This window comes from Thermobia domestica, chromosome 15, assembly GCF_964235325.1.
Source record: "Thermobia domestica chromosome 15, izTheDome1.hap1.1, whole genome shotgun sequence".
NCBI classification, from domain to species: domain Eukaryota; kingdom Metazoa; phylum Arthropoda; class Insecta; order Zygentoma; family Lepismatidae; genus Thermobia; species Thermobia domestica.
Window position 1 is genome coordinate 82,002,606 of NC_137468.1, and position 21,818 is coordinate 82,024,423.

The following is a 21,818-nucleotide window of genomic DNA, read 5'->3' on the forward strand; positions in this document are numbered from 1 at the left end:
ATTATTATTATTATTATTATTATTATTATTAATTTAGTAGATTCAATAGACCAATGATTCCCACATTCTTGTTGAGAGACGAGAAAGACTATCAAGACCTGTTGAAATAAAACCGTGAAATTACTTTTAAATTGGAAAGTCTAATAAAATTTTATTTTCAATAAAATTCCTAAACGTTAAGATTTTGTTTGTGAATGTCTAACGTGTTTAGCAATATTGGCCAAAGTAAGGAGATATTAAAATATTAAAATTATAATGATTACAAACAAACCTTTGGAACATCTGGGGATATTCTGACTGAAAATAGAAAATGATTCAACTATCTTGTAATTTACGTAACGTCATTTTATATTTTTAAAAATATAAAATAACAACATCAAGCTTCAAGTTCTTTAAAGAAATAATTATGTAAAATCATACTCGCTAGTTTCGAAGTTAATTCCAACTTAAAATTTAATGGATGCTCAGCACCAATTAAGAACCTCCTATGGGTGCTGGAGCCCCGAAGCACCCATGTAGTTGGCACCTATGAGCCATGAAAAAACTAGTTAATTAATGTGTAATTCTACATATAACGTTTTTGACTTTTAGCAACTTGTAGTTGGTGAATTTTCGCATCTCTAATCCAGTATTAAATGTTCGTTGCTTGTTGGCAACTCTGAGCTGAGCATCTCAGCGTAGAAGCCGGATAGCGCGGCAAAACTTTTTTCTAGTCAAGTCAGTCAGTACACATTTTCCGTGACGTGGAGCGAGAAGTGTGTTCCATCTCTCGCGTTTAGAGCTAACCTCACGTGTGTGCCGTGGGTATGGAGATCGATACCATTCGTGAGGAACAAGATTTATTACACTTGAATGCATGTCTTTCGACAGTGAAGTGAATCAAAGACATTCCGGAAGGGCGGAACGGTCACATTTTAACGTGTCCTCTGTTTTGATTATTATAAAAATACATAAAAATTCAATTTTGTTCTCGTATCCTGCTATGCTATCATAAAAATATTAAAAGCCCTTGTTGACGCTTTATTTTGAGGGGCAAAATTTAACGAAAAAAAATTGTGTGATCTCAATGAATTATTCTAATGACTGGACGTTATTTCTAAAAGATGTGGATGCTGGAAACTCCAGTGATGTTTAGTGAAGTTTGGAATTATTAACTTTCAAGATGTCAATGGCTGACACCAATCTTTATACGCATTTTACCTTTTTGTTAGTATTAATAGTTATCCTGTCAAGAAGTTGTCGCGCTCAAGGCAAGTATTTAATCCTTTTGTTTATTTTTTTCATAATGTATTGTTTACATTTTTAAATGAAAATGCAGAAAAGTGGATTCTATATAGAAAAAAACAGTAACGGATTAACAATAAATATGCATTTGCAGTACTCTTTGATCTTATAAAGTTACTACCAGATTGCCCGTCCTTCGCATTGGGAGAATAGTTTCATTTTGGTCATAAAGGACAATCGGAGCTGAATTTGGTTTTAAACGGCATCGAAATTAGCACTGTTCGTCTCAGCAACCCCGAAAATTATGAATTCGACACTAATATCGGTCATTTACCATTATTTTTATATATCTGCCCTCCCCAAGTTGTGGGGCTGAATTTGGATTTGAACGGCATTGGAAGTGTCACTGTTCATCTCAATGTCCCTGAAAACTATGGATTCGGCACCAATATCGGTCATTTTTGATCATTTTTATGTATCTACCCTCTTCCTCCCCCAAGTTACGGGGCTAAGTTCGGATTTAAACTGCATCGAAAGTGGCACTGTCCATGTCAGTGACCTCGAAAACTATGGATATCGGTCATTTTCGATCATATTTAGATATCTTCCCCTCCCCAAAAGTTGCACCGTCAAAGGGAAATGATAGAAACCATCCCAGGCTCAAACCCTATCTATGTTGAAAATTTGGTCAAGATCGGTCTTGTAGAGCAAGAGTTATTAAGTATTTTTTTTTAAAATTATATACCTCCCCTCATCCCCCTCCCTAAGTTCTACCAACAAAGTGAAATGATAGAAACCATTCCAGGCCGGAACCTCATCTATGTTGAAATTTTGAACGAGATCGGTAGGGTGATTTAAGAGTTACGAAGTAACAAATATAGTCACGTTTAGTTTTATACATCTATTAGATTAGATTCATTGGTTGTCACGCTATGTGACGTCAGAAATGAAATTTTATAGTTTTACTCCCAACGATTGTGTCCTTTAGGCTAAAGTACCCCAATGCTTTAACTATAGTGAATTATTGCGAAAGAATTTGTGGAATGATAATGTAGAAGGAAATGAAAGAATCACAAACTTGCATGACTTGAGATGGAAACAAGAAATCATTACACTAGATGATCACTTCACCACTGAGCCATCGTGTTCTCATGAAAGTTCTAGTATTACGTTCAATGGTTATGCACTTTAGGCTAAAGACAGGTGCGCACACAGAAATTTTCGCTGGAAGGAGTCGAAAGTTTTTTCGGGGGTGGGGTCCAATATTACAAGACACTACGTCTAGATAATATTGAATCTGTGTTATTCCGCACCTGAAAAGTAGATAAGTAAGCCTTAATTACTGTCACTTATATTCTCAGAAAAATATGTAGAACAAGATTTAATTTTATAAGAGAAGGAAGAGTAGAGATGTGTGTAAAATTAAATCTTTAGGCATCATCCATTATTTCTCTATTAAACATGTATAATTGTGTTAAAGCGTACAAATGTTAGTCGAGTTACGAAGTTTTTCTTTTTTTGGGGGGGTGGGGGGAGTTTCCTAATAAACTAGCGCCTTATTTTATGCCTTTAACTTTCCTTTCTCGCCTGCTCTGCCGAAAAAACATTCTGTTCAGTGTTTGAAGAGTGATGTAATCTTAGCTCCATGCGATATGAGGTAGGCGAGTGATTCTGTACTCAACATCTCTCTCTCAGCTTGATATTCTGCATTACACACTCACATGACCTGAGTTCGATCTAGGATTCTGTTCAAGAAAAATATCTTATGCCATATCCGATAGGGGTTAATGAATTATTTGTTTATGAAACATGACCAAAATAGCCTACGTCGACTTCGAGAAAATTGCCTCAGGAGAAAACTATCCTTTCAGGATTATTTCCGTGAGAAACGAACGATATTCTACTGTAGGATTATCAACTATAATACCAACTTGGGAATTATCCCATTTAGAAAGATTAGATTAGTTTCCGTAGCGAGGCTATATGAGATATGGATCTACAGGTTAATGTGGGATCGGAACAACATAAGCTCCGTTTTAGAATTGAACCCTGGTCTTCCGCGCTTAAGTCATGTACGATGATAAGCATATAACTACGAAGAAGCTCCAGACTTAGAAGGAATATATAAACAATATCTATAGACCCGCTTTTGAGAAAACCACAATGATCGATTTTCGCGTTTCTGTAAATCCACATTAAATCCCCTTCCACATTCTTATCCCACCAATTATTTCATATTCATAGACTTTTATTCTTCACACTTCACACTTCTCCTTTAGCCTGAAAGTTATATACATAAGATGTTAAACTAAACTGTCTACTTTATTTTATTATTATTATTTGCAAAACCACAATTTTCTTTCTTTCTCCCCTTTTTTAATTCGAATTTTTACAATTAAACATTTGATAATTAGTGTGCCCAGATTTCCAACAGAAAATTTTATGGTAGGGGTAATCTGTATGAAGTTCATGTTGCAATAGAAAAGGTTTCTAAGGCATTTTGAAAAAAAGAATATTTAAAATGTTTCTAAAAGTAATGGATCACTTAAAACGAAGTTGGATGGAATCATATCCCTGAACATCTGAATTGGTTCTAAATCAAGAAACTTTATTTTTCCATTATATTTTCAGTGTTATTTCCCTGCAAATCTGTTCTCCGGACAGCAATATAACGTACAAATATACAGAATCCTCTAACTTGCTACAGAAATCAGTATGGAGCATATGTCATTCATATGCTACATACGCACTGCCCTTAGGTGTTACATTGCTGTTGCAGGATGTCTGACATCTAACAGTTTTCCGTATATCACATGTATATACTTACGTTACATTACTCAGCTATAAGTTAGATAAGTCCATTTGTATGTGAGATCCTGACCGCCTGTATTGTTTCGTGCGGAAAGTACGTATGGATGGGACACTTATATGGAAAGTATTATAAGACATGCATCTTCAGTTATACGTTTGCTGTACGTTAAGTCCAAAAACTACAGGAATTACGCATCTAACCTACCTTTTCAAGTACACCACCTACAATTTTTTTCTCAGTGTAGTTGCTAATTCTGGGATTATAATAAAATTATTGTTCTGCGACAATTCTCCTAACTTACTACTATAATGCATTTTAAAGTTGCATACTATTTCATTTTAAAGAAAAAACATTTTCATATATTCTTTTTTTTTTAAAAAAAAAACGAAATATGAGAAAAACATAAAATAAGTTCTTGAGGAAGTGCTGATGAACTCTTAGTCGGTAAGACTCATTTTTTAAAAGTAAAATGAATGAATATTATCGATTATTATACAGAATCGGCTCAGTTATACAGCGTCTTCTACTTAGAAGCACAAGTTCGAACCCAGTGCGAACGAGTTGAGTTGAATTTGAGTTTAACGTCCCGTTCAGCAGCGAGGCTATATGAGATGTGGACCTACTAATTAACGTGGAATCCGAACCACATGAGTTCCCACCGGGAATCGAACCCGGGTCTCCCATACCAAAGGCGCATACGCTAACCGTTTAGCGACGAAGGAGCTTCCAGTGCGAATGAGCTTGTGATTGAAAGCAATACTGGCGCTCATAAGTTCATAATTATTTCCTTCTCTGTGTATCGCTGCACCAGTTCTCGTTATAAACCAATTTTAATAGGTATGTTTTACATTGCATGATACCCGAATAAATCAATTTATAAACAACTTCGTTGCAAAATGTTTATAAATAGGGTGTACGATTTATCTCGAAACGTTCTTGATAAAAGAAAAAAAAAGAAGACTCGGTTTGTCTCGCCCTCTATGTGGTAAATATTTCTCGGTAAGTACTGACCGGATCTGAACAAAATTTGATGAGCAAGATGCCCATTGTCTAAGGGATTAAGATCACTATATTTAGTTGCCGAACTCAATCATGGGCAGACTCGTCTCAGCAACAGATGCTGTATTACAGAGCATTGCACGATGGGAGCTTCTGGATTCGGTTCACCTCGGATTTTTAATAACTACTGTGCATTCTGGAAAAAAGGCCGTTGGAATATCTTTTCTTGTTCCTTTTTCAAAACATTATATTGAACTAGTTGAAATACCCTATCTTCAAAGGGGGAGAATAAGTTTATGAAAAGTATTTGATCCCCTTAGGATACGCGTTACAATAAAATTGTATTCATAAACATTCGCAAAGTTAACTCCTTTCCAGGCTGACTCCCATGGCGATGGCGGATGAATTTGAACTTAAATGCCATTTGGAGTGTTACTATTCATATCACTGACCCCAGAAAGTATGCATTAAGAAAAATCTGCTGTCCAGACCGCGGTATATTTTACAAATATACGGAATCCTTATGTTTACTATGGAAATCCGTACGGAGTATACGTTATCCATATGCTACATATGTACTACCCTTTTTCCCGCTTAGATGTTACATCGTGCCTCTGTAGGATGTCTGACATCTAACATTCTTCCTGATATTACACACGTATACGTATGTTACATACGTCAGCTGTATGTTATATACGTCCATCTGTATGTGAGATCCTGACCGCCTATATACAGTTCTTTATTTAGTATGGAAAGTACATTTATTCGGAACAGTTATATGTATAAAACACACGTTTCAGTTATACGTTTGCAGCATGTTGTTACATAGGGTTGTACGTTAAGTCCAAAAAACCACAGGATTTACACATGTAGCCTACGTTTTTGTTCTTTGTGTGGATTAAGCACTAATGTCGGTCACTTTCAATAATGTTTACATGTCACCACTCATTTTTACACATAAATTACGAGCCCGCCACTCCCACTTAGGACACGCATTTTAATCAATTAACTATCATATGACCCTTGGGGAACGTAAGAGTGCTTATCATACCAAGTATAACTTGAGTCGATTCAGTATTTATTGTGTGATGCGATAAGACAAAAGCTCACATTCGCTTTTACACAATAGATTGTATTACTTTTATTTATTTCCCACTTTCACTGTTAAATTGTCTCAAAATTACCGCGGCACACACACTGAATCTCGGTTGAGAATCACTGATTCAGAGAGAAGGTGACTACATAGATAGTTGTAGGGACATTTCCTTTCTGTAAATAATGTTTTTTTCACTTTATGAAATTAATTTGGGAATTATTTTGCAGCGCTTTATATACCAAATTTGTTTTTGTACGCTTTCCCTTCTTGGTATCATATCTTCTTTCTATTTTTTTTATTCCTTGTTCCAAGATGTTTCTCGTACACCGAGTGTTTTTGCGCTCCGAACGGTAGAACGTATTCAAACATGAGCTACGTAGCCTTTCTCTTTTATCTATTTGCGTCAAAGGTGAATTTACGCAGTGTTGACAAAAATAAGTGAAACGGAAATTTGTGTGTCTATACAAGATTTGTCCCTGAGCTTTGTCGGTAAATATACTGTATTTGTATTACTATTACTGTTCTATCGCTCCTGTTGGAAACAAATCAATGCCGTCATAGCAACTATCTAAGGGTTCATATGACATCATCTCCACAAGCGACAGTCCCTCCGGCCGAACATTGATTGCAGCTGGGCTACTACTCTCTTTGCCCAGGTTATTTTTTTAAAAAACCTTTTATTTGTCCGTGTCTGACCGTCTGACCGATAGATAAATGATCTCAACAACTCCTACATGAATCACCATCAATTTTAGCCACGATGTGAAGGATCAAAAAGTTCGGAATCAACAGGGAATAGTAGAAATAAATCATTTCCGGTTTCAACGTTGATCACTATAGAAGAAAAACGACACTAGCGAGAAGCGGTTTTATGCAATAAAAAATAAACGTTCCAAGAATACTCTCATTACCATTCTTAATTCTCTGCTAAAACCGGAAGTGATAGAAATTCACTACAGCTTCTTTAATATTGATCTATACAGAGTATAATGATAAAGAATAGAGAGAAGCTTTTTTGAAATAATAGATTTAGCGTTTGAAAAATAACCGTTATCTACTCTCTTGAACTTTTATTCAAACCAGAAGTAGAAGGCATTCTCTGCTAAAACCGGAAGTGATAGAAATTCACTACAGCTTCTTTAATATTGATCTATACAGAGTATAATGATAAAGAATAGAGAGAAGCTTTTTTTAAATAATAGATTTAGCGTTTGAAAAATAACCGTTATCTACTCTCTTGAACTTTTATTCAAACCAGAAGTAGAAGGCATTCTCTGCTAAAACCGGAAGTGATAGAAATTCACTACAGCTTCTTTAATATTGATCTATACAGAGTATAATGATAAAGAATAGAGAGAAGCTTTTTTGAAATAATAGATTTAGCGTTTGAAAAATAACCGTTATCTACTCTCTTGAACTTTTATTCAAACCAGAAGTAGAAGGCATTCTCTGCTAAAACCGGAAGTGATAGAAATTCACTACAGCTTCTTTAATATTGATCTATACAGAGTATAATGATAAAGAATAGAGAGAAGCTTTTTTGAAATAATAGATTTAGCGTTTGAAAAATAACCGTTATCTACTCTCTTGAACTTTTATTCAAACCAGAAGTAGAAGGCATTCTCTGCTAAAACCGGAAGTGATAGAAATTCACTACAGCTTCTTTAATATTGATCTATACAGAGTATAATGATAAAGAATAGAGAGAAGCTTTTTTGAAATAATAGATTTAGCGTTTGAAAAATAACCGTTATCTACTCTCTTGAACTTTTATTCAAACCAGAAGTAGAAGGCATTCTCTGCTAAAACCGGAAGTGATAGAAATTCACTACAGCTTCTTTAATATTGATCTATACAGAGTATAATGATAAAGAATAGAGAGAAGCTTTTTTGAAATAATAGATTTAGCGTTTGAAAAATAACCGTTATCTACTCTCTTGAACTTTTATTCAAACCGGAAGTAAAAGGCATTCTCTGCTAAAACCGGAAGTGATAGAAATTCACTACAGCTTCTTTAATATTGATCTATACAGAGTATAATGATAAAGAATAGAGAGAAGCTTTTTTGAAATAATAGATTTAGCGTTTGAAAAATAACCGTTATCTACTCTCTTGAACTTTTATTCAAACCAGAAGTAGAAGGCATTCTCTGCTAAAACCGGAAGTGATAGAAATTCACTACAGCTTCTTTAATATTGATCTATACAGAGTATAATGATAAAGAATAGAGAGAAGCTTTTTTGAAATAATAGATTTAGCGTTTGAAAAATAACCGTTATCTACTCTCTTGAACTTTTATTCAAACCGGAAGTAAAAGGCATTCTCTGCTAAAACCGGAAGTGATAGAAATTCACTACAGCTTCTTTAATATTGATCTATACAGAGTATAATGATAAAGAATAGAGAGAAGCTTTTTTGAAATAATAGATTTAGCGTTTGAAAAATAACCGTTATCTACTCTCTTGAACTTTTATTCAAACCAGAAGTAGAAGGCATTCTCTGCTAAAACCGGAAGTGATAGAAATTCACTACAGCTTCTTTAATATTGATCTATACAGAGTATAATGATAAAGAATAGAGAGAAGCTTTTTTGAAATAATAGATTTAGCGTTTGAAAAATAACCGTTATCTACTCTCTTGAACTTTTATTCAAACCAGAAGTAGAAGGCATTCTCTGCTAAAACCGGAAGTGATAGAAATTCACTACAGCTTCTTTAATATTGATCTATACAGAGTATAATGATAAAGAATAGAGAGAAGCTTTTTTGAAATAATAGATTTAGCGTTTGAAAAATAACCGTTATCTACTCTCTTGAACTTTTATTCAAACCAGAAGTAGAAGGCATCAAGCATTATGGTTTTAGCGATCATCGCTATAGAGTGAAAACAGTACATGATAGCGAGAAGCATTTTCTGTAACCAATCAAGCCATTAGTTCTCAACCTAATTTCTATTACATCCTCTTGCAGCTAACCCTTTAATATTTCTGGTTTGTAATAAGCTTGTGCGGGATTTTTATAATACGCCTATCGCGGAGATCTCACGATATCCAGGTGTAAAAGTAAGGGGGAACGCGGGGGACGCCGTCTCCCACTTTGAAAAAATATGTACGGCGTTCCTCTAGTTTCTAAAAAATTACAATGCGCAAAGATAGGCAAGGGGAACGGTGTGACGTCATGCCACTACCTACCGTCTCCCCACCTTTTCAGATCCACTCTTACACCTGACGATATCCATCTATTTCTATAATAGTAGAATCTATTTCCTTCATATAAGGACACAATAATGTCCCTAACAGCGAATGGATTAAAACCAAATTTGGTCAGTTCATTCATATTAAAAATATCGAATCCGATCCATTATACTGTTTCAAAATGGAACCCGTTTGAAAATTTTAAAACTTAGTAACACCTTTAATTTTGGGTCATATGATAAAAAAAAAATAAAGCGATTTCTAATTTTGGTTTTAAGAAACTTGAACAGTTGTTAAAAAAAAGTTTTTAAATGACTTGATAAATGTGCTCACAAAGGTTCAACCGGACATTGCCGCACTAATGAAATCACACCATGCTCAGGTATCTCATTAGTTTTCAATTTAAATTGTATTTCAATATGCAGGTTTTGTTGCATTTGCATTTTTCTGGTATTTCAATATGCAGTTCTCATTAGTTTCATATCGTATCTCTTTCATTTAAATTGATTTTTAAACAACCTGTTGGAAATGTTTAGTAGATCTATTTTTGAACTATTCTTAACAATATGTATAAAAATAAAAATATGCATAATCAAAACAAAATTCAAAATAATATTTAAAAGTATTTTCCGGTATTAGATTCTAAATATCTCCTCTGCTTATCTTCGCGACCCCCATGAAACCCTCTCGCGACCCTCAAGTTGAGAAACCCTATGAAATACTGGCTTATGACATTTCTTGAAGTAAGAAATAGTACATCGAGCAAAACATTTATTTAGAAATGAAGAATAAGCATGTATTTTTTAATATTTTAAATTACATTTTTCTACTATTTTGAACAACTTCAAACATGTTTTAAATAACAAATGACTATTCCGTTATGCACATCCACTGAAGTTAACGCTGAACAAATTATAACTGTTTCTTTTGCATGAGCAGTGTTAGCAGACGAGAACATTCCGAGCTGCATTCGACAATTACACACTTCATTTGTGCTCAATAATACAAATATTTGCCAGAATCAAGATAGAACTATTTATTTTCTATTAAATTTTAACAGTATTACCTGCACTCTGTGCCTGCTCATAACCGAATGGCTAAACCACGTTCCTTCCTGTGTAGTTTCATGCTCAATTCTCGGTGGAAGTATATACAGTAGGACGTCGATAATCCAAACGTTAAAAATCCGTAGAAGCTTTTTACATTTTGTCTTAGCGCTAGCGATAAACAAAGTTGTGTGAAGTCGGTGCTTTTACAAATACTCATTCATATGTAATTGTTTCTCATATATATTTTTATTTTCATTTTCCTTTAGACCTATACAAGTTAAGTTTTAAGTGTAATTTACACGAACAGTGTAATTTACTGTACGAGCAGGTTCTTCAGAAACAGGTTAAATGTAAGTAGCTTTACGTACGGTATTGTAATTAGTGTATCTACTGCATAACCACTGTATCGATGAAGGTGCATACCGTACAGTATATTTAAGCCTAAATGATATTTTCTTGGTCCTTTTCGAAAATCCGAACAATTTGAAAATCCGAACTACCTGTGACCCCATTTATTTCGGATTACCGACGTTCTACTGTACTTACCTTAAGCACAAACAGAAATAGATATTCTTATTACACTTTAAGCAGTAAATCCGCTTTTATAGCGTTTCTGTTGAGAAAAGACGTTGCCTTACAAATTAATACAATTCACTATGATCTACACACAAAAAAAGACATTTAAAGGCATTATGACTCAGTGGTACCGCATTGATCTCTGGTGCGAAAGGTTTCTGATACGACTCCAGGCCATCTGAGCTAGTGGAGGACAACATCGTGTTCGTGGGGTTTCTTGATGTTCTTCTGTTTTCTTCTACATTCTTATCCCACCAATTATTTCATATTCATAGACTTTTATTAGTCAGACTTCACACTTCTCCTTTAGCTTAAAAGTTATATACATAAGGTGTTAAACTAAACTTTCTACTTTATTATTATTATTATTATTATTATTATTATTATTATTATTATTATTATTATTATTATTATTATTATTATTATTATTATTATTATTATTATTATTTGCAAAACCACACTTTTCTTTCTTTCTCCCCCTTTTTTTAATTCGAATTTTTACGATTAAACATTTGGTAATTAGTGTGCCCAGATTTCCATCAGAAAATTTTATGGTAGGGCTAATCTGTATGAAGTTCATGTTTCAGTAATAAAAGCATGATAGAATTCTTATATATATATATATATATATATATATATATATATATATATATATATATATATATATATATAACCGGACCACCTGTTGGTGAGCAACTACCCGAAGAGGGTTACGCCCTCTGTAGGGGAAGAGTTGTGAGCTGAACAATGATGGTTGGGAGCGTAGGGGCTATGCATTAATTCAAAAAATGAAATGAAATCTTTAAGTTATACGTCCCACGGTTATGCCGGTTAGGCTAAAGGAGACGGTGATAATGAGAGATGAGTGAAATGGTGGAATGAAGAAAGTGGGAGGAAACGGGAGAACCCCGAGAAAACCTACGAGCACGGTGTTTGTCCACCACAAAGCTCACTTGGCGGGGGCTGGGATCGAACCCGGGACCCCAAGCACCAGAGGTGAACGCTCTACCACTGAGCCACGGCGCCCCGTTATGCATTAATTGAAGGTATTATCGGCTTTATTCATTTTATTACATTTTTATTACATCTTATATATTTTGTAACGAATTCCTGATAGCTTTAAATAACGAAAAAAAACGTATGGGTTTCATTAAGCTTCAACAAAATCCAGGTATTTTCTACGTAATACGCACAATACCTAGCCACAAAATAATAATAAACATTATTTTGTAAAATTCACCAGAATACTTCAATATATATTTCGCCATTTCTCACTGTGTTGTCTATAAGTTAATTTTATCAAAATTAAACTCAGTACAACTATAAACACGAATGTAGGCTTATGGGGCACAGTAGATGACCTCTCGTGCATGTTGTTCAGGGTTTGATCCCCAAATTGCGCCAAGTGGAGTTTGCGATGAAGAAACACTGCCCGTGAGTTTTCTCAGGGATCTTATATTTCCACGCACTTATACACACACACACACACACACACACACATATATATATATATATATATATATATATATATATATATATATATATAGAGAGAGAGAGAGAGAGAGAGAGAGAGAGAGAGAGTAGATTATAAAAATAAGTCTTTAATTCTCTTAGGAAACAAACCGTACAAGGTAGAAAAGAGCAAAATTTTTACTGGATACCACAAGTAACAAGCAGCGACCTACACAGCATCATAATACAAGGTGATGCGACGAAATTAGGTAGCACTGCGAATACCTTAGAAACAATTATCCAAGATAGATGGTTGTCAAAAAGTATTGGGAAGATCTTAATTCAGCAATGGATCAACAATATTGTTGATAATGCTATGTATATATGCGTTTCAGATATAAATGAAAGGGAATCTTTAAATTTTATGTCCCACGATTATGCCGCCTAGGCTAAAGGAGACGGATATGATGACAAATGAATGAAGTGGTGGAATGATGAAGAAAGTGGGAGGAAACGGGAGCACCCGAGGGAACCCATGCACAGATATAAAGAATCTTGTTTTACACTCATGCGATTCAGTTCTCATTCTTGGTATCTGAGCATTTAAGATTAAGAAATAAACGCTTAACCCTGTAGCAGTAAGAATTTGTAAAAACAAAGATAGTAAATCCAAACTTGACTGTTTCTAGGTATAATTAGGTAAAATTTATCCTTTGTCTCTGTTATAACAAACGGTTCTTCGAACTCGAAATATTTTAACAACCGGTTCTAGCGAACCGGTGAGAACCGGCTGAATAACACCATTGCGTGAAATCGAGGGACTGGGAGGAAGATGACTGCAAACATTCCAAACAAGGGGTTATTCCTTCAATGTTAACTTGTATTCATTGTACTCTAACAAATGTGGTATGTTGTGTATCAGAATGTTGTATGACCAATCCTTGTAATTAAAAATATTGCAAAATGCTGTACAAAATACCCCAGTTTACGGTAATGAATTTACTTTCTCATTATCTGATAGTTATGATGAATATATTTATCCGTATTCTACAGTTTTTGTAGAAAATACTGTTTGTTTTATTATTGCCAATAACAAATGGTTGAATTACATGTTAAAAATTTGTTACAATTTCCTCCTAAATATTAATGTCTGTTAATGATGATATATGTGAATCTATAAACTGCGTGTTGAATCTTTTTATCATAAATTTTAGTTTCAATCACTCGGTTTATACTTCATTTGAAGTATTTAAATTTAGTTTTATACAAGCTATCTATACTGCGTGCAATATAAATGAAATGTCAAGGGAAAAAAAAGGGAAAATACAAGAACGACAAGGCTGCTAAAAACCACAACAGCTGGAATTGATGGAATGATTGATCTTGAAATAGAATTCATGCAGAAAACTGATGGTGGGGAGGAAGGGAGAGTTCATAGATCGCTTTCGCACCAAGGCTGATTGCAATTTTGTGTTCCAAGCTTAAAAAAAAAAAAAAAAAAACTCAATTTGGCTGAAATTGACTAAGTATTGAAATAATCTTTACGTTCGCGTGGATGACGCATGAAATAGCGCTTATAAGTAACTAGACGGCAACTATCTATATAATGTAATGCTCTGACGAGCCATTTAAAAATTTTTACCTTTTAACAACGGCTATCTTTATCGTCATTTCGTTCAATTTTCCTTAATCTATCATACCTTCCAGGCATAAATGCAACAGAGAAACACAAAATAATCATACATTTTTATTATTTTTAGTTGAATTAAGTTGTAAACGTCGACAGTGTTGGTTTGCCTGTATTTGGTACAAACCGGGAATAACAGAGGGATTTTTTTTTCTGTTGAAAGTAAACATGATTCTATATAGTTAGTTTAGTTATAGAATTAACTAGCACTTTCCTTATGTACACCACGTGAAAGAGTATGATTTACAGTAGTATATACAACGCAGGGGTAAAAGTGGATCTGAAAAGGTGGGTAGACGGTAGGTAGCGGTATGACGCCACGCCGTTCCCCCTGCCTATCTTTGCCCATTGTAATTTTTTGGAACTGGAGAGACGCCGTACATATTTCTTTCGAGGTGGGGGACGGCATCCCCGTGCGTTCCCCCTCACTTTTACCCCTGATATAACGTCAAAATCGTAAATTTTAATATAATGTTTAACGGCTCAAAAATGAAAGTTCCCCTGCCACCATCTGCCCGAAAATAATTTGCATTTTTCCCTGCCTACAGTGTTTCTTTCAGAAAATATGTGCCGGCGCATATTCTAAAAGTACGTATTAAGAAAACCTACAGCTACTTGCCTTACATTTTTCTGAAGTACGCACAACAAAACGTTGAACTGGCACTTATCTGTTGAAGGTTGGCAGTTACGGACACAAGGTACCACCTAATCTTTAAATATAAGAAAAAAACAATAGCTTTAGCACGAGCTTTAGAACACTTGAAAATAGTAATATTAAAATGTATTTTTTAAATCCTTTTATTAATTGTATTCTGAAACTATCTCCCGCTGCTGGTACTATTCTAGTACTTATTAACCTTAACTCCTTCAGGAAGCACTCTCAGAGCTCGACGGGGCTGAGCACTGCTCTCCAAAATATGACTAAAAGAAATACTGCCTCACAAAAACACAAAAGGGGCACTTGAGAGCAAACTGGAAGCAGCAGTGCAAATTTATGCTTCACGCTGTCTTCAGTGTCTCCTCTCAAACAATGCATTTTCCTTCACTCGTCATTCTCAATTCAAAAATTTTAGTGTTTCCATTGAAACAGATTTTTATTTCATTTAAAACTTCCAAATGGTGTGATCCCTTCTAACAATACATTTCCCCTCACCTATCATTTCTCATTCAAAAACTTTAGTGTTTCCATTGAAACAGATCTTTATTACATTTAAAACTTCCTAACATATTTTCCCTCAACCGCCTTTCTTCATTCAAAAATTTTAGTTTCCAAACGAACAGATTTTAATTACACTTAAGATTTCGTAATGGCACGGTCCCTTCTAACAATACGTTTCCCCTCACCCTCCATTTCCCGTTCAAAAACTTTAGCGTTACCATGGGAACAGATTTTTATTACATTTAAGACTCACTAAGAGGTGTGGTCCCCTCTAACAACACATTTCACCTCCCCCGTCATTCCTCATTCAAAAATTTTAGCTTCCAAAGGAACTGATTTTAATTACCTTTAAGACTTCATAATGGCGTGATCCCTTCTAACAATACCTTTCCTCTCACGCACCATTTCCCGTTCAAAAACTTTAGTAATCACATGGGAACAGACTGTTTTACATTTAAGACTTACTAAGAGGTGTGATCCCCTCTAAGAACACATTTCGCTGCACCCGTCATTTCTCATTCAAAAATTTGATCCCTTCTAACAATACCTTTCCTCTCACGCACCATTTCCCGTTCAAAAACTAGTAATCACATGGGCACAGACTGTTTTTCATTTAAGACTTACTAAGAGGTGTGATCCCCTCTAAGAACACATTTCCCTGCACCCGTCATTTCTCATTCAAAAATTTTAGAGTTTCCAAAGGAACCGATTTTAATTTTTTGAGACTTCGTAATGGCGTGATCCATTCTAATAATACATTTCCCCTCACCCATTGTTTCCCATTCAAAAATTTCAATGATGTCATAGGAATCGATTTTTATTACCCATTTTAGAGTTTTTAATAGAGTGATATTTTCTCAATTAATATTGAAATCGGAAGTAGTAGTTAATTTCTATCACTCCCAGCTTTAAGAGTTTAGAGTGTAGGTGAAATATATTCTTGCGACTCTTGATTGATTGAAGAAAACAGCTTTTAGCTATCATTGTTTTTATTCTATAGCGATCATTGTTAAAACAACAAGTGGCAGCCTTCTGCCACTTTCGATTAGAATAGAGTGTTAACCCGGGAACACATAGGGGTGTGCTCACGCACCCCACTCGGTGTTTAAACAGTGTGGAAATAAGGAATATGCCACTGACGGTGCTACCCTCTTGTGTATTCCTAGTTTATCATCTGACTGCAGCAGAGAGGGGTGCGCCGTTCCATTGCACAGAGAAAGTTTAGTCAGAAGTCGGAAAAAGTGTGTTATTTTGCTGTTTGGGGTGTTGTGGCACCCCGCCTATGTGTTCACGTATATATATTTTTTGATACGTCACTTTCATTAGAGATAAGACATTGAGTGTAGGTTGGCTTTACAATCATGTGGACTTGCAAGGCTTCATCCTCGAAGGTTCCAGACGACGCACAGATTCGAAAGTGGCTTGAAGAAGAGGAGGTAGGTGATCAAGATACTGAAAAAAACGTGAGTGATTTTGAGGACGATCTTCTAGTTGAGTCGGACTATGCTGATGAAGTTTCTGAAACTGCTGTTAGTGATGCGGAACTGAACTGTGACAGTGACAGTGAAGATGATGAACCGACTCGTGGTGCAATAATCAAAGGAAGAAATGGTTACCGGTGGAAAAGTGTACCCACAGTTAGAGGTAGAACACCGGCACTTAATATAGTCTTGCGTATTCCCGGCAACAAAGGAGCTGCAAAGGACGTTCAAACTCCCCTTGATGGTTGGAAATTATTGTTTACCGACAATATCATAAGCATTGTTGTACAACACACAAACGAAGAAATTGCGCGACAAAGAATAAACTACTCTGTAGGCACGTATTATGTAGGTGATACAAATACCAACGAAATCTCTGCTCTAATTGGACTACTTTACATAGCTGGCACCCTGAAATGTGGACATTTGAACGTGAAAGACATGTGGTCAACCACATTTGGAAATCCAATATTCCGCTGCATAATGCCTGAAGCCCGATTTTGTTTCCTCATAAACTGTCTACGGTTTGATAATAAAATGACGAGAGATACAGCAGATAAATTTGCGCCTATCAAAGTGTTATGGGAAGAATTTATAGTGAATTGCAAAACATACTATACACCACATGAATACTGCACCATTGACGAGCAACTTCTTGGTTTTCGAGGAAAGTGTCCCTTCCGCGTTTATATACCTTCTAAACCTGACAAGTATGGTATAAAAATCAATTGTCTCTGTGACTTGCGAACATTTTATATGGTGAATGCACTGCCGTACACTGGAAAGGTTGGAAACAGCGCACGTGAACCTGTACCTCTGAAATTAGTAAAAGAACTGTCAGAACCAATTCGTGGAACTAACAGAAATCTAACCATGGATAATTGGTTCATGTCGGTGGAATTAGCTGATACGATGTTGAAAGACTACCAGTTGACAGTTGTTGGGACTTTGCGCCATAATAAAAAGGAGATTCCTCAAGCTTTTCTTCCTGACAGAAAGAGAAAGGTAGATACTACAGAGTTTGCGTTTGATGGGCCTAAAACACTGGTTTCCTATTGCCCACGAAAGGGGAAAAGTGTTATTCTCCTCTCCACCATGCATAGCGACAAATCTGTGAATGTAGAAACAAAGAAGCCTGAAATAATTCATTTCTATAATGAGACAAAGAGCGGAGTGGACGTTTTGGATGAGCTAATGCATAACTATACAGTGAATCGTAAAACAAGGCGGTGGCCGCTTCGGTTTTTCTACGGAATGTTGGATCAGGCAGGTGTGAATAGCATGGTACTTTTTAGAAATGCTACGCAGAATAGGGGAATGTCCTTCACACGACAACATCTATTGCGTGAGTTGGGAATGCAGCTAGTGACTCCCCATATGCAAAACAGGCTCAGGACCCCCCTTTCAACTCCTCTTTCAACCATGATCAAAGAAGTACTTGGTGTAGAAGATGACGTAGGACAGGCTCATGTACCTACACCAAAGCAAGGCAGGTGTTACTTGTGCCCGAGATCTGCAGATAGGAAGACAAAATCATTCTGTACCGGGTGCAGCAAGCCAATTTGCGCTGAACACAAGAAGTTTGTTTGTGGCAACTGTGTGTAATCAAAACTGAGGTGTACTTCAAGAAATTATTCATTAAATGCTTCTTAAGAAAGGTGAAAATGTGTTTCTTTCAAAAATTAAAAAAAAAATCTACAAGAGATCCACATATACTTATGGGGTGCTAGAGCACCCCACTATGTAAGCACGTGTGTAAAATTTCCCTATGTGTTCCCGGGTTAAGAAAGATGATATATATTGTTTAAAACGCGAAATTGACTCCAAAAGAACCGATTCTTACTGCTTTTGAATAATGTTGATCAAGGTTAAAAACGGAAGTGGTTAATTTCTACGACTTCAAATGAATAAATTGCCTTCATCAACGAATTATTTTTTTAACTTTTGACTCTCTAAATCTTATTGGCAAAAATTATTGAATTCATGATGTAATTCTTAATTCTGGACGGACAAACAAACAGTCAGAGTAAATACTGTACGTAAAGTAGTTTTAGGAAAACCAAAATTCATAAAATGTTTGCAAAATATACAAGTACGCATTTCCATAAAGAGTAATCTTCTCGAAGAAGAATGGGCCAATTAAACTATTCATGAAAATGATGTACCACATGTAAACCTGAGGGTTCTCCCTGTCAGAAATTTTGTTGGGCACGGTGACTTAGTGGCAGAGTGCTCAAATCTGGTGGTAGAGGTCCTTGGTTCGATTCACCAAGCTAAGAAGTGAGTTTGTGGTGGACAACATCGTGTCCATGGATTTTCTCGGGTACTTTGTTTCCTCCCACATTCTCATTCCATCAAATTATTCCATCTTCATTCATTTGCCTTAATCATCTGTCTCTCTTAACCTAAAGTGGGATGTTAAACTGAAAGATTTCATTTCATTTTAAAAATATAGAATGTTTTAGACATATACCAATAAATAGATCTAATTGAGCTGATCACAATGATATGGTGAGTGTAAATTCTCATGCGTAGTTTTCGAGAAAATTGAGATAAGCGAACTTTTTGGTAAACCTAAAGAAAATGATACTGTACGACAACAACGCCATCTCTTACGATGAAACTGATAATGAAGTAGACCCTAATCAAAGTCGTTTATCATAACACAAGGACTATGACAGTGCACACTATGTTCAATAAGGCAGATCAAAATTTACGATTAATTCTGAAGCTTTAATTTTTGTTTAAGTATAAGCAGAGGCGTCTCGTGAGGGAAGTAACATCAATAAAAATTAATTTCAATAAATGAAATATTTCAATTTATTATCCCACGATTATACCATTTAGGCTAACTGAGATGATGATCGAGAGAAGTAAACAATGATGAGAGAATCGGTGGAATGAGAAAGCGGGAGGAAACGGGGTTACCAGTGGACACGATGTTGTCCACCACAAACTCACTTGGCCTGGAATCAAACCAGGGACCACACATTAAATTGGTAAGCACCTTACCACTGGGCAATCCTGCGCACGATATAAAAATTAATGTTCTATCGCTTTAAGCTTCGGGATGAAAAACTGCCAAATATTCTTAATTGTACACAAGAATTAAAATATAATTTAATTTTTCTTTCATTAATTTAAGGCGATAAAACTTCAACATCTACCTATGTGATTCCCATCAGAAGCCGCGCCTGAGTATATATATATTTCTCAAAGATGATACATATATGATTCGATATTATGACATACAGTTGGAAAAACTGAGATGATTGAGGACACATTCTCATGTATAATTTTCGAGAAAATCAGAAAAACGATTTTTTAAATGATGCTATGAAATACAGTATAGCATTGGTTTCTAATACTAACTGATGGTTTGTATTCTGTTGGAATATATTTATTACTTCTTTACAACACGAGTAAATTATTATAGGGTCAATCCATGCTGTGATCGAGAAAAATGAAAAATTGCCGCTCGACCTTTTCAAAAACATCTAATTTGTTCAGGAATGTTGAGTCGCTGTAAGAGTACTTCAAAATCACAATGAATTATTTTCTACAGCATCCCATAGCTACGCAGCGGCTGCCGTCATTTTGTTTTCTGGATTTTAGGCGTTTACATTGTTTTGAATATCTCAGCATGTGTTTGTCCAACATCAATGAAAATTACTGGGCGTACAGAACTAAAACTTTGTCCTCTTAACATTTTTGCCAAAAAACACTTGAAAGGGGTGAAATCAGGGCCTACAGTAGCAACATTTTTGGACATTAAAGACATGTTTGCGAAGAGGAAACAACTGACGTAGAGGTCTGAATTTATGTGTGCATGTAGTCCGGCGCCAAAAGTTTATACACAAAAATTTGCTGACCTGTACCTGCTCCCAATGGCCTGAAACATAAAATTGGAAAATTATGCCAATTCGGATGTTTCACTGCTCAATATCTCCAATGGGCCTAGATAAAAAAAATCTGAAAGTTTGGGAATAGTTACTCCTTTAATATACCGTAACACACACAACAGTGCGTTTTGTGTTTTTGATCAAAAGGAGGTCAAAGTATTAAGGAATGACGTCATACTCTAAGAGGTGTTTTGTTCACAAATTCAATTGGAAATTCGTTGTTGTGAAGTAACATAAAGCAGGATGAACGGTTAGTCCAGCCAAGGCTTTCCAGCTCGTTTCTTTCCCCTTGTAACTCACTGTCTCATCACACCCACAGCAGCACTAGTGAAGAATGCCGCTATCAGCAGAAGGTGAGAAAAGTCAAAATGCACACTTGACAAAAAGTCCGTAAGTTCTCATTGCTCTTACTGCTTGCTCTATCAATGATATTCAATCATGTTTATTCTTGTTTTAACTATCAACTCATGCAGAAGACTGTTGTCCTTTCGGTTGATCTACATTCCCCAGTCAGTGAAACTTTTGTGTATAAACTTATGACCCCGTACTACATGCACACACAAATTCAGACCTCTATGTCAGTTGTCCCAAACATGTCTTTAATGTCCAAAAATGTTGCTACTGTAGGCCCTGATTGCACTCTTTCCAAGTGGTTTTAGGCAAAAATGTTAAGAGGACAAAGTTTTAGCTCTGCACAGGCTGGAGACGCCCAGTAATTTTCACTGAGGTAGGATCAACTCATGTGGAGATACTGTATGAATAATCCGTAAATGTCTCAAATCGGAAAAACGCAAAATAGCGGCAGCCGCTGTGTCGGTACGACATGTTTTAAAAATACAATGATCGTGGTTTTGAAGTACCATAATATAGGATAAACATTCATGAAAAAATTTAGCCTTTTTGCAGATTGTCGAGCGGCACATGCTTTATAACTTAAAATGGATTGATTCTATAGTGTTTAGTAGTAGATGCTACTTTTTGTTGTTTGTCTTCTCCTACGATGACACAAAAACTACTTGAGTGACACATCTATTTCCAATAATGTCACACATGCTACTTTCAGTGACACATACTCCTAATAATGAACACATACTACTTACAGTGACATATACTACTTACAGTGACACACATACTCTTAAAAAGGACACATACAGTCACATAGTCCTAATAATGACACTTATGCTACTT

At 35.6% G+C, this 21,818-nt stretch overlaps 1 protein-coding gene across 1 annotated transcript in view; it reads left to right on the forward strand.

The window, feature by feature from the left end:
* Positions 1 to 737: 737 nt before the first annotated feature.
* The window catches only part of LOC145671113 (alkaline phosphatase, tissue-nonspecific isozyme-like), a 524,627-nt gene continuing 503,546 nt past the window's right edge, over positions 738 to 21,818 (forward strand). Inside the window, exon 1 of the mRNA XM_081739901.1 lies at positions 738 to 1,250. Coding sequence (XP_081596027.1) covers positions 1,163 to 1,250 — 88 coding nt within the window. The 5' untranslated portion in view covers positions 738 to 1,162. The remainder of the gene's footprint in view (positions 1,251 to 21,818) is intronic.